Below are 14,782 nucleotides of genomic sequence, written 5' to 3'. Positions count from 1 at the left end.
AATGGGTTGGATCAGACAAATTATATAGAATACTGGAAGCAGTACGGGATCATGAGCCTAGTAGGTAGAGAAATAATGGGTATTTATTATTTTATTTGAATTGCCCAAGATTCAAAACACTAGGCAGGGTAAATGAGAGTACATCAGGGTGAGTCAGTGTGGTCCACAGTCCACTACCCATTTGTGATCTTCTGCCTTATACTCTAAAATACTGTGCAACTGAAGTAAATGGCTTATTTCACAGATAATGCTCAGAAGTGGCTTCTTTAAAGTGATGCAGCCAGCTGGGTGTGGTGGCACACACCTGTAATCCCGCACTCAGGAGACCAAGCACGCAGGAGGATCATTGCAAGTTCAAGACCAGCCTGAGCTACAAAGTGAGCTCAAGGCCAGCCTGAACTACATAGTGAGACCCTGTCTCAAAGAAGAAAAAAAAAAGAAGCCATAAAGTTATACAGCCTCAATACTTACACAGCTCTGTTTAAAAAAACCAAAACAAACTAGTAGAAATGATGAAATCAGATTTCTCTCAGTAATGCATAAGAATGTTTACATGAAGGATGATGAGAAGCTTTGTCCCCTGAGTAAAGTACTTTCTCACTACTGGGAGCTATGTACTAGTTTTCATTTCTAAAGTCCAGAGATGGTTTGCAGTATTTTAGAGCGATCTGAACAGGGCTGAATTGCTCCCGAGCACTTTCCAATAGCAAGTTTGTCTACTTTATTGCAGGGCCCAGAGGTTCCCCCAAGACCGCCTGATAATAATTTGGTATTTGGAGGCTCCTGTGTCCCTGCAGGAACTAAAGGAGGCTAATCCATGCCTGATGGAGGAGAAGAGTTCTATGGTTATCTGCAAATTCTGGCCAGACAACATCCTGACGTCACTCCTTAGCTTCTAAAACCTAGCCAAGCAAGAAGTTGCCTTCCCAAGACAAAGCAGTGTGCTCTAATGACAAACCCCTCAAAGTGCTATGCCACTTAACTGTAGACCATCTCCTCGACCAATCAGGATGGCAAGATGGAGCTTATGAGCTCAGCAACATCAAGTCTGGAGTTGGTCTTTAATCAGCCAGTCTGTTTAAATGTGTCTGAAAGCCATGTCATCTTACAGCATGGGCTGGTTTCCCAGTAGGATTTACCAACTTGGCTCCTTGACTGCTGAGAAAGGTTTTGACAGGGTACAATGGAAACACACCTTCTGATCTGAGAAAAACAAACATAGAACAAAACATGTTAACCAGCAAAACTTCCAAATCATCAATTTTGGGTTGACTCTTGAAAGGTGGGACTACCGTAGATCCTTAGACTTATTGTTGTTCCTAAAACTGTGTCTTCTCTAGGACAGTGTTGTAAATTAGTTAGGATCCTAGGCCTTGGGCCTAAATTCAACTAGAATTGTCTCAACATGTGTACCTATATGTATTTGTCCTTGTAGAGCCTGCTTTCTATGCCTACTCAGGGCTAGTAACTCCCTGTGGCAGATGCATACAATTATGATGTTTTTTCCATTTTCATTCTATTAAGAATTAAATGGGTACTTATTGATTTCCTTCAGAATGTGCCATACTTCTCTTTGTATTAGTGTGTGTGTGTGTGTGTGTGTGTGTGTGTGTGTGTGTGTTTCCACTGGTTACATGCTTATTAGGCACTTATATAGGTAAGTACAGATACATAGACCAGCTAGGACTAGGGAAATAAGGTGTTATAAAGGGAGGCAGTGTTTGAACTGTAGTTGAAAATATTACACAGAGATCCTATCCTGCTCCTCTTAACTGCCATGTCCACTTTGTCATTGTAGTAGTGACAAAGGCAGGAACATAGGTGATAACTTTTCACAGAACTGCAGAGTTTTTGAACGTATTTGCAACATTACTTTGAGTATACATGAACAAAAATCCTGAATTACATCCAGGACCCCAGGAGCTCATTAGGTCAGAGAACAAGAGCCCTGAGAGTTATCTGAGGTTACCATCAAACTTCACTGCAAGCGTCTGGCTGTGGTCCATTTCAGTGATCAGGAATAGGACTTGTAAACAGTTGGAAACAGTTGGAAGCAATCACTTTAGCACTTCTCTTGTCCTTTGCCTATTAATTTTGTCTTTCAAAAATATACTTTCATCTAAGCATTTAATTGGCCAAATAATAGCTGCTTTGGGAACTATTTGTATGCTTTGAAGGCCAAGGCCTGCACGTTAATATAAGCAAAGTCTATTCTACCCAGCATGAGTATCAGGACGGAGAGAATGCAGTTATTTTCGGATCCTTAGAAATTGCTTCGTTTATGGCACACTGGGTAGGCAACTCGTCCCATGGGGGCTGTCATGGCACATCACTGGCATTTTGCAGGTTCCAATGCAATTCTCTCTCCCTCACAGTGTCATAGTCCCCCATCGCTAGCTACAACCATTTGATATTCTATTCCCTTTCAACTCCAAAGGAGATGCTAAGAAGTTATCAAACAATGCTCTAAAAAGCAGCTTTCATTCCCTACAAGAAAGGAAATGAATACATGCTGCATAATTACATTTAAAATGTTAGTCGTGTTATAAACTCCACTGAGATGAAGATTTGTTATCAAACCAGTTTTCCAATACATTCACAACTAAGTGAAATCATGTTGGGAGCATTTATTTGGCCACTGAGTCGTATTACTGTTATCAAAAAAGAAATGCCACCCTATTGTAGAATTCCTATCCGTTTTGTAGAAAATGCTCTAATCTTATATATCCTGAATGGAAAGGGAAGAAACTTATAGTGATATTCTGAAGACTGTTTACTTGTGTATCATTGGCCATCCAGGGTGGAATTGTGGACCCTACACCCATCAGACATTTTAGTCCAGCTTCATCAAATCATTAGTGACATACTGGGAACCTCTCCGTGGGTGAAGGATCGGAGTGCATTTGTTCTAGGTATTATCCAAGACTCAGCCTGAATGGAACATGTGTACCAGATGAGTGAACCCGATCAAACTGCACCCCCACTTGGGTTTCAGCTTGGTTAGGACCAGCTCAGTAAATATAAATACAGAGCAGCCGCCTATGTTGTTCAGAAGCTCCCCTGCATGACCCAGATGTTTCAAACCATTAAGCACTCCCTACAATGAAGCCGAAGTGGCCTGGTGGGAGCCCTTCATGGAAGCCATTATAACCAAGTGTAGGTTTCCCCCTGGTACAGTCCACATTATCTCTGTCTTTACTGACTCTGTCATCCCAAGAGGGTAACCCACCATGCTTAGGCTTCTTCTAGGATTATGTGTCAGGCCAGCTCTCCTCCTGAGGTACATTCCTGCTACTTTCCATGCTCACTGAGGTTCTAGGGGTTCTTTTCAGTTGGGTTTGGTTTGTTTATCTTTTTCTTGGTCATTGTTCCTTCTCTCCAAGGGCAGTAAGAATAATTTGCGACATACACAGTAAAGAATAGGGAGAGAAGTACTTCTTAGCACCGTTTTGTTTCCATGTGTACAAAGGTGGCTGCATTCCTTAGCTCAGTCCCAGATGGGAGCAAAAACATCCTCTGGGCAGCTGAGAAGAAAGTAGCAGCCCAAGGAGCAGGTGAATCTGTTTGGCTCTCTGCTTGGGGCTGCTTCCTGTCTCTCAGGGAATGCTGTGTGTTTCTGCTGGTGGTGAATGCTTGGCTTCCCACATGGAAGGGGAAAGTAGAAGGTAGTACACGTGCACAGAAAGAAAAATATAGTATAAATGCCAGGATGTCTGCTTACCTGGGTTTGACCAGGACTGAGCCAGCTCCCACGATGAGAGTTCAGATTAAACACCAGCAGAGTGCCAGGCAAAGCATAATGAGTTGTTCACCATAGTTAATATAGACCTGATGATTTCTGCTAATAAGACAAAATTAAGTCTGGATCACCCAAAATGCCTTTGAATGCCCTAAAATAAGATATTTAGAGATAAGAATAAATAATATAGATTATAATGGAAGACTTAGATGACATGAGAAATAAAGGTGAAATAAAAACCACCTATAATTCCTACATTAGGAGTAACTGCTGATACCATTTGAATATATATAAAATCTAACGTGTGTGCCTTGCCTTTATTTGTACTGGGTGTTTTCTCCCATGTCTGTCTGTATTGTGCTTTGTTCAGATTACCCCTCTGTAATAGTTCACCTTTGTCAGGTGGTGCTGAAAGGCTCATAGGAAACATATATGCTACATGATGTGCAGTTTCATATTTTGCATTTTCTTGGTGATACACACAGTCAAGATGGAGCTGAGGGGCTGGACATGCAGGCCACATCAGGCCTGGTCTACAGGAATCCTGAACTTAGCTCAGCTCTCACTTGATGAGGGTCATGGAGGAGATGAGGCCTGTGCTGTGGGTTGGAAAGGCTCAGCAAGTGGGAGCCCCTCTTGTTCTGACAAGGCAGGCTGAGCGCTCTCCTTTAGGGTCAGTGCTGTGGGTGATTTGAAATGCAATGAGTTGTTTCACTGAAGCCTGTGATCCCTGTCTTCCCCTTCACCTCACTAGCTAGCTCCTTGGAAGGAGATGAGAGTGCTGTATCCTAAAGAGTCAGGCTGGTGATACCAGATACATTTCCCAATATTTAAGGATGCCTTTCCTTCCACTTGGGATTTTTGGGCTGTGCAGGGTTCTTTGATAAACTCAGGTCTCCTTCCGGTCGTTCAGTCTCACCCATATTTGACAAAGTTGATATACAGAAGTCCCCATGCTTTCCATCACGGAAGGCTTCCTCTTTGGTCAGTTTAGGCATTTGGTACTACACTGGAGCTCTAGAAAAGTGTCATGCATAAAATAGTATGACAGTGTGGTATTTTGCATGGTAATATTAAGATTGACAAGCTCCAAAAAGAGTTTGGAACAAATAGATTCCCTGATTTCTAAGAGACTGCATCTGTGTGCTTTTGAAGCAAAAGTAAAGAATTCTAAAAGGAAAACAGTAATGTAGCCCTAGTCTCTATAGTATCACTATCGGTCATCACATATGCCTATTATTCTTGCCAGTTGCTGTATGTGAGTACATGTCACATTTCTGTTATCTGTGGGTTTGTGTAGCACATTTATTTAGCCATGCCATTGACCTTCTGGATACACTAGAGTGGAGCCCAAGCTCATTATTAGATAATGATGGCCCTAAGACTGACTGGATTTTCCTGATATTCCAATGTTCCAGTAATCTAGTTGATATTCCTGATGTTCCAATAATGTAGTCGATATTCCTGATGTTCCAATAATGTAGTCGATACAGAGAGGACAGGATAAAGCCCCACACTACGTAATTATATCAGAATAGCTAGTCTCCACTTTGGAGACTGTCTTTACTCAAAATTTCATGATGTGTCAAAATACACAGAAGCGGCCTCACTGAGCAGTAGGCTGGATTGTCTTCCTATAGAAACAATGCATTTTCAGATCCATTTGTACATTTATGCCCACCAACTAAGTCCCTTCCATGGCTCCTTCTTCCAAAAGAGTTTACTTTCGCAAGTGAGTCAGCCTTCAGCCTGTTGCTAAGAACAGAGGGACTCTCCAGTCTACCTGGGAGCAGAGCCTGTGTTATGAGTTTCTACTCATAGAACACTCTGGGCTGCGACCTAACTGGTCTCATTTTTCTCAGCATGGTTTTGTTTTCCTGAACATACATTTCTTTGCCTATCTTGTTCTTCACTCTCCCTCTCTTTCTTGGTCTTAGGATTCAGAAACTACGGTCATGTTTCTTCTTTGTTTCTAGTTCTGTTAATACTATTTCCTGATGTGCACAGAAAGAACTGTGAGTACATATTGCTGCCTAAATCTGACTGACAGAGGGCTGCTCTTCCTTTGCAAAGGGCTGTTTCAGGGTGTGTTTTTAGGGAGTCTCTTTTCCTTTCAGAGCTTTTGTTTTGAACAGAGAGTAAAATTTCTCCATACACATGTATTGTTTGGTTTCCCGGAACCCTGCCTTGATCTTCATTAGTAGATACTGGATTTGAAAGAGGAGCACACTTACACTATTAGTAAGAGAATAGCAATGAGTAACTAAACCTTACATTTCTAAACCCCTGAACTTTGGGGAGGAAGACAATGGTCAAGTAGCCAAGGGAATCGTATTAACACTATCTTCCTGAATCACACTTTGGGCTAACCACACTCTGCTATAAACTTCAAATTATGCCCTAAATTTTTAATGAAAGTGGATTTTAGCTAGATTTGGGTCTAATACCTGATACGTCAGCATTATCCATGGTGTTAACATCCCAGTGTGTTTTGGGTTCTCCTTGAGAGGATCCATATTATTGAAAGCCTTCATACTCCTTTTGTCTCAGCATGAATAAGAAGCTTTGGTGTGTGTGTGGGTTCATGTTCCTCAAGGAAACCCATCTGCTCATGGGTACCAAATGTGGGTGCTACTGTGATCCTCTCTGTAAGGTCTTGCTGCCTCTCCACCATGGCCGAGGAGCCTGTATTGCCTGGCACTGACTGCCACCCTGTAGTGTGGTCTCTCTGAGGAGGCTCCAAGCTCTGTTGGGGTGGGATCTCAAAGGGCACTGGTCACTGCTGGCCGTTGCTTTACTGCATTCCCCTCTCTCATATTTAATGCAAGAAAATGGGCCAATAATATGACTCATGTTCTCTTATTATGTTCTAAAGTCCAGAGCTGGTCTGCATATATGTATGAGTGATGAGTGAAACTTGGAATTCTTCATTGTATAGATGTGTTTGTGCAAATGAGATCTGTGCCCCTGGAATTTGTGATGTAGTTGATCATTCAGAGCCAAACACATATACCAATAAAGACAAGAGTGTCTGATCTGTGGTCTCCACTGCCTGGTTTTGTCATGAATAATTATTCTTGCACAGGCTTGAGGATATTATTCAGTGTTGAGATTCCTTGAAGCACCTCAAATAATTCCCTGGAAGTTGTCCCCCATAGCTGTGGAGTGTTTCGCCGCCAACACCCTGTCCCTTGAGGTGGGACTAGCATTAAAGTGAGCATTAAAATGATCATTTGAAGCCCAGACTTTGAAAAGTCACCCAAAAACTCAGCATTCAAAATAAATAATAATTTATGCAATGTTTTAAAGAGATAAAAATGAATGAAAAAGCTGTGATGAAAACATTAATATTTTAAAATAAAGACAGCATCACATCAATAGGGCCAGAAGGAAGGCAAGAAGAGTCTCACAAATTCAGGGTCAGAGCCTGTTTTTGTCTTTCCTCAGAAATCTGATGTTTTAAATCATAGACATTTGCATGCATTTGAATTTTTAAAAATATTTCATTGAGCTATTATTTATATCCGTGACTGAGATTTTTCATATTCCCTTCAGTTCTATGCCCAAAGCAAGGATCTCCTCCCAGTCCAGCTCTGGATACAGGGCTCCAGCTGCACATAGGGCTCCAGCTCTGGACTATGGTTCTCTCATAAACCTCTGGCTTCTGCAAAGCTTGGATTTGTACTCATCTGTCAGTCTTTTCTGCCTTCCTGTGTTCCTAGCTTCGAGTTCTTCCTCACTCCTCCCTCATCTGCTCCTGGAGGTTCATTTCTGACTCCCTTCTGCCCAGGCAGCCTCTGCATCCCCAGCATTAACCATGCTGCCTGTCTACTGATATATCTGAGAGATACCCACACTCATTTTTTAAAGGATGTGGATGTCCAGAGTGAGGAAGTGAAGAGAGAGACAGAGAGAGAGAGAGAGAGAGAGAGAGAGAGAGAGAGAGAGAGAGAGAGAGAGAGACAGAGTCTTTAGAAATAGATAAGAAGGTAGGAGAACTTCTCAGTAAATTTGAGAAATAATCCAGGGAGAATATTGGATATATTTTTAAATTATTTTTTAAAAATATTAGATATTGTTTGATTCCCCCACATTTGGAGATTTAGCATAATATTTGCTAATTTAAAGATATAACATTTGAGATTTGAAATATTCTATTTCTTTCAGCCTTTTCCTTAAGGCCATGAGCCCCTTTTGTAATGCTTGTGTTTGCTGTTATTAAAACACCTCATACCTACTGCATTTTATAATCCAGGCCCTGTGGATTATATTTTCACATTTTAAAAGATCCTATTTGATGCAACAACCCATTCTATAGATGAGAAAACTGAGCCTCAGAAAGGAAAAATGAGGAATCCAAATTATATCCCTCATATCTGAGAGAGTTTCTATCCCCGGCCTCCTGGAAATCAGAACTGTTTCTAGCCTAATGTTACTGCCCATCGTGTGCAAAATGATCTAGCAGCATTCTAATTCTGCAAGAGGAATTGCAGCAGCAGTCTTGTGCCTCTCCTGTGGGGCCCAACTACGACGCTGATCTCATGAGCATCTCCGAGGACAGACATGTATTTCTCTGGCTTCCATCTGTAACTCTTTCTTTCATTTCCACAGAAAGCTCCCTGTTTCCAAACTGGCACACTTTAAGGGGCCAAAATTTTTGTAGATCTTTAGGGAGCCTTTTTAAAAATATAAATTGGCATTGACAAATGACATTCCTTTGGTGTGCATTTGAGGTTTCCTAACGTCAGGGATAGTGAGGATAATTTTTAGAACCTATTTTGTAACAGACCCCTATGGTTAGACGAGTTTGTTTCTGTAACCAGTACCTTGCACTGGTCTTTGGATAGCTTGAGCCACGTACATTCTCCAAAAACATCACAGAGCAAGTCTGTCCTGGGCTTGGAAAGTGCAGATGAGTTAGAATAGCGAGGTTAGCCAAAATGAGTAAACTCTTTTTCTGACCCAATGTTTACTCTCTCAATTGTCTTGATAAGTTAGAAGAGACGTGAATTTTGGGATCTGAATTATTCGCTTGCAGTTGGAACTCCACTGAGACAAATAATAACACAAAATATCATTTACTACAGATTGCCAAGCCTGGCAGAGCCTCATGCGTCTCTCAGCACAAAGCTGCAGGGCTGGGCCGCCCTTTGGGGTCGTGGAGGTGCTGTTGGAGAGAGGCTTGCAGAGACTAATTAGCATGAGACTTCAGAGAAAAGAGGTTGAAATATGTCCAAAGAGAGAACTGGATGAGTCCTTTGCATCCCCCAGGGTGGGGATTGTGTGTGTGTTTGCATGTATCTAGATACATTTGCCAGGATGGAAAATTTTCCCAATGAGATGAAATAAAAACAAATCTCTGATGAAGAAGACTCCACGGGACCTTTAACAATGAAACCGCAGGACAGGGAGGGGGAATGAAAGTTCAGATTAGGCTCAGCGTGTGTGTGTAGTCATATGTCTCCGTCAGATGACGAATGTGTAATCAGGAAGTCACGTTTTACCGGGAATTCAGTGGCAGTAGTCACTGAATGACACTGAAAAACCGGAGAAGGAAGTAAATACTTACTGGCAATTTTGCAAACTCCTAATCATAGACTGCTCAATCATAAACGACTGCTTTGGCATCATCAGCTCCCATAACAGTGTCCAGGACATTGCAGGTGCTTATTAAATAGGTGATGAATAACTGAATGAATAGATGATCTTATCTCCTACTTGGTGGTATCTTCCGCTACTTTTAGTGACGTGGAGGGTACATCTGTACCTCAGTGAGCTTTAGGCATAAGATAAACCTGCCTCTGACTCTGGTAGGTGCCAGTCCACCTTTCCATTTGAACTGCATATCACCTACCACCTTGGCCATGTCTGTTCACTGTTGAGTTTAAGCTATTTTCCCCATCCTTTCTATTTAAGTTCCAAGGCAGTTACATTTTGAGAATTCTGTCTGGTTTTGTAACTTGAATTTCAGGTGTACCAATGCTTTATGTTCAGTATGATGAGAGAATAGTGTTTCAGAGGCCTATGTTAAAGTTCCACTGTGACTTTTGTTTGTAGAAGAATTGACAGCAAGAGGAGCATAGAGTATAGGAGATCAAAAAGAAGCAGGATATGAAAACTAAAGTCAGAGGTATTTTGAAAAAAGTAGAACACAGCATACCCTCAGTGACGTAAAAGCAGTGGTCCCTGAGAGGATTTGGAGTACACAGTGCAGAAGAAGCCTTATTGGGCAGATGTGTGGGGAGATTGATATCACGAAGAGACTCAGAAGGTCCTAGGTAAGGGCAAACAATTGTGATACATAAGGAATACATTCAGCCTGAGGCACTGGTGCATGTACACACCCCATCCCATTGCTGTTTACCTCCCTTCCCTTCCCTCTCCTCTCCCTCCTCTCTCCTTCCCTTCATCGCTAAATCACCTTTCTGCCTCTAAAAGTTTACCCCCCTAGTTAATACCATTTGCCTTTTATTTCGCTCTTTAAATTATTTATACTTTGGATTTCTCATATAAGAGAAATAATGCAATATTTAACCTTGTGTATCTGACTTTTTTCATCTAGCATTACGGTCTCAAAGGGCATCCACTTTCCCACAAATGACTCAAATTTATCCTTCCTTATGACATTTTCTTTATCTATTCACCTGTTGATGGGCATATAGGTCACTTCCAAGATTTAATTATTATAAATTGTGTTTCTATAAATATGGGTATGCATTTCTGGAATATAATGTCTTTAATTCTTTTGGGAAAATATCCAGAAGAAGTACAGCTTGATTGAATGGAATTTTTATTTTTAGTTCTTTTAACATATCCCCGTACTGACTTCTATAATGATTTCTATAGTGGTTGTACTAGTTTACATTCAACAATGAAGAATGTTACTTTTACCCACAACCTTGCCAACATTTGTTGTTCTTTGAGTACCAGATGATAGTGGTTCTTGGTGGAGTGAGATAGAACCTCAATGGTGTATTGATTTATTTTCTCTAAAGACCAAAGAAGCAAGTGTACACTTTTGGATCTCTGTTCCTCGTTGTGTGGTCATTATTATATTGTGTGCATGAGCAAGTGTGCACATGTGTGATAGTAACTAGATTCTTCCTAAGAATCAAGGCCCTGCTTCCACATAATATCTACCAAAATTGAGTGGCTAAAGGTGATCCCAGAGAATCTGCATCATTTGAATCCCCCAGATGCTGGAGTTTGGGGATCATCGCTCCAACCCACCCACTGTGGAAGGTCCAGGGGGACCCAGAAGCCAGGTAAAGTGAGGAGGGAGCCCCTTGCTCTTGGCTTGCTAATAGTGTTCCCTGGCGCTCCTCCTTTGCTGTATATGGCTGTCCCCTTTGGTCTGTGCCCAGCTCCCGGGGTTTCTGAGGGAATGTCCTCTTCATGATGATGAGTGCACAGGAATGCTGACATGGAGGATACAATCCAGGAGCACAGGAGTTGGGAAAGCATTTAAGGGCTAATCTTACCATTCTCGGCACAAGCATAGCATCTCTGTGAAGAAATAGTCTCTCTTCTACACCATCAGCATGGAAAAAGACTTTGGTAAAATGGTCCATTTTCAATTCAAGGTTCCCTGTGTACTAACAGTATGACTGGTGTGATAAACGTATGAACAAATAACAGATGAGAAGAATATCTCCTTATTTATTTTTCTCACTAACACTTCAAAAAGCTATTGAAAAGCAAAATCTCCTAAACCTTGCTATTTGAAAAGGATCCAGTAAAATTTTGGAATATTTTGTAATCCACATAATTGACAAAAAACTGAAATGCCCAAACTGGGCTGGGTTAGACTCAATGCTTCCTTTAATTCTAAATCAAAATGATTAGAAATTACAATTTCATTGGTTTACTCAAAAAGGTGAATTTCATTAGCTCAATTTTCCTCAAGAAAGGGTTATCATAGAAGTGCAAAATTATCATAATGTTAATTATTGTATAGCTGAGATTTTGTAGTACAAGCAATTATTGAGGTATTATTTCTTCCCTTCCCCCAAATCTTTAAGTTTCTTTTGGAATTTCATATTATGTGACTTGATCTGCCCAAAAGAAGAGATAATGGGACTTACAGAGGAATGATTGAATCATCATGTTCCAATAAAAAGTGTTCAAATTACATTTTGCTACATAATGAATTCTGCTTCAACTTACTTTGACATAAATAAGACTGGGCAAGAGAAACCAGAAGTAAATCAAATAAATTAATAAAACTATCATAGCTGCTTCAATTTTGTTCCCAGACAGTGTCTGGTTATTTGTATAATAAAACCTGCTCTTACAAATTAAAACACTGGCATGTCACTTGGCAGAAAGTAAACATTTAAGGAAGAGTTAGAAAATTCTTGGACTGGATTAAAAGTGCCTTCTGACTTCACATATACCAGTCACCCTTTTGAAAACTACAGAGGTGAAACTTGAAACCTAGAAACGTGGGTTTCAACTTTCAGCTAGAGATTTTTTAGAAAACAAAACAAGACTGGAGATACAGACATGCATGCAGTGCTGATGATTAGCTGTCTTCATATTTTCTTAATTACACACATTTACTGAACACAAGGTTTTTGCATTTTGTCTAGATGAAGACTCTGTCTCCACTGGCATAATATATCACGGCGTTTGTGAGTCCTGGGCAAAATTGAATTTGCATCTCTTCTGCTACTTGTAGAGTTCATTATCTTGCAATACAACCTCTGGGAAAAATATAATTTTTTGTGTTCAATAAAACTCTGGCCTTCGCCTAATACTTATGATGCTTGAGCAATTTGTTAAGCACTATTTATCACATGCGCTGCATGCTAATTATACTGTGTGTATTGCCAGTAAGAGTGATTTTAGATATTTCTTTTATGTAGTATCTCTCAGTGTAATCAGGGTGTTTTGCAACCACACTATTGTGTTTCTCAGAATTGGTATTTCTTTTCAAAATGTTAAACATAAAAGATAAAGTCACCAAGCTACATGTAGAACTTGTAAATCATGTCTAGGGCCAAAGGAACTAATGGAATGAAGGTCCATCTCTCACTCCTAACTCAGCTAAGGCTGTAGAAAGAACCAGTGCATTGACTGGTCTGACGAGTGTCCTCTGGACTGACAGCTACTTTATAGATGATCACTGAGGCCCCTTCTAGCTATCTTGTCCTGCAATCTGTGATCATTTATGCTTTATCAGAAAGTATTTAGTGTGGCTTTACTACTTGGAGATGTAAAAGATCAGAATTCTATTTTCTGATCTTTCCTTGAAAATGTGGTTCAAATGAAAACCAAGGAAAAAACTGAGTGCTAAGTCATGAGACTGAAAACTTGAACACAGTCTCCAGTTATTCAGGCAGAATTTAGAAGAAGCACTATCATTCACAGACATGGTTTCAGTGGCGCTAGATCTTTGTATGAAAGACACAATTTAATGTGAAAAACATCTGGTAGTTTTGTGCTAAAATAGAGTACCTGTGAAATGAACTTGAAGCAGAATAAAAGTGGTCCCCTCTTTTTGGCTTTTAGTAACCTTGGATAGCATCCTGTCAAGCATGGAGGAAAGCCCTAACTGAAATCACAAACAGACTTCTTTGGGGACAGCTTCAGAAGAAAAGAGTGTCTGAAGAAACTATTTCTGATGAGATTTATTGGTGTCTACTCTTCAAAAGTGGTTTTGCTGCCACAGTCTCAAAAAGTTCTGTGCTTTATTACCATCAAGTTCCCTTTGACAGACAAATTAGCAGAAAGAAAACTTTAATGAACTTAAAGCTCTTGTAGACAGAAATTTGGACTTGATCTCCTTAGGTCAAAGTTGTAGATATACGTGACCACAATGACGAATTTGCCATAGACTCATCTAAAGCAGTTTTTTCCACACAAATAAATCACCTTAAGCTGCAGCTCTGTAATTTCCTTTGAAGGTCTGAATTTCAGTCTGAATCATGAACCAGTGGGAAGTTGCTTCCAAAGCTTATGGAGCAGTTGGTCACCTACCTGCTTAGCACACAACATTTCATGGTTCAAAGAAAAGAAATTGCTACCTGGGCACTGCCTTATTTCCCAAACCTGGGGCTACTGTCTCTCTAGAGTCCCCATAGTACCTTTTGCTCAGCCTCCATCCCTTTAGCCATGCATTCTCATTCATTGTCCTGTCCAAGCACAGCCGTCACTAGAGACTTATCACTAGTCTCTATGCCATATGCTTTTACCTGGACATATTGAATGAGAAGAAACTGTTCTTTCTTTTTCCTCATCATTTGATGAGGATCATCATTTGATCCTCATCAACTTTGATAGAAACTTTCTACTAAATTTCTCCTTGGCTTGACCTCTCAACAGTTTAAAATCTGTCTTTGCTTCTAGATTTTGCTTAGTTTGTGCTTTCTGGACTACTGAGTACTTTTTACTGGATGCGATAAAAAGGAGACCAAGGAGCCAGGAAGCAGATGTCTTTTGGGTGGTGTATGTCTCTGAAAGTTGGAATTTGAAATCTCTGTATGAAAGGAACAGTGAATGGGTGTAATTAGTCAGGCTGATGAAGGAGTCAAACCTGGTAAGCAGTTTTCCTTGACTGGCTTAATGAAAAGCTTTAGCTATCCGTTTCTGTGGAAAGTCGCTGAGGGTAAAACAAGTGTGGGGTTGAAACAAAAGAAAAGATTTGGCGTGGGCTTGGATTGTGTTCTAAAGAATAAGTTTTGCTTGGGTGGAATGTATGTGGCTCATCAGAAATAAAAATCAGTGACTTGTAGGACTTCATGCATTTTATTTCAAGAGAATGTATCGTGTTTTGTGAAATGTAAAGGGCTCTTGCAAAGGCTCAAACTGGCATTTTGTATATGTGTGGGTCTGTTGCACCTTTTCTTCTCATACCCTCAAGCAAGGTGCTTTCTCTAGGTCAGTTTCAGGAGCAAGGAATTTCTCAGGGCTGACCTAAGGTTATCTCCCATCAGTCCATCAGTCTGCGCCCTCCCAGGGAGGCTGTGAATCCGCCCAAGGCCGGCAGACCTACTCACCTCAGAGTGTCTAGCAAGAAATTAATCAGCCCCTAGAGAAGTT

General features: G+C 40.7%; 1 protein-coding gene across 5 annotated transcripts in view; it reads left to right on the top strand.

Annotated features, from left to right (window-relative positions):
* Ntrk2 (neurotrophic tyrosine kinase, receptor, type 2) overlaps positions 1-14,782 on the top strand; it is a 345,349-nt gene that overhangs the window by 197,779 nt on the left and 132,788 nt on the right. The window contains exon 14 of one of the 5 annotated variants that reach the window (XM_005387933.2): positions 731-1,502. The exons of 3 other annotated variants lie outside the window; for them this stretch is intronic. In XM_005387933.2, the coding sequence (XP_005387990.1) occupies positions 731-759 (29 nt within the window). In that variant the 3' untranslated portion in view covers positions 760-1,502. Of the gene's footprint in view, positions 1-730; positions 1,503-14,782 lie in introns of those variants that run through there. One more of the 5 variants, XM_005387934.2, reaches the window with a different exon arrangement.

The sequence above is a fragment of the Chinchilla lanigera genome, unplaced genomic scaffold, assembly GCF_000276665.1.
Source record: "Chinchilla lanigera isolate Chin_1 unplaced genomic scaffold, ChiLan1.0 scaffold00031, whole genome shotgun sequence".
Lineage (NCBI taxonomy): Eukaryota > Metazoa > Chordata > Mammalia > Rodentia > Chinchillidae > Chinchilla > Chinchilla lanigera.
The sequence above is the reverse complement of the archived record's forward strand: the minus strand, read 5'-3'. Positions and strand labels throughout refer to the sequence as shown.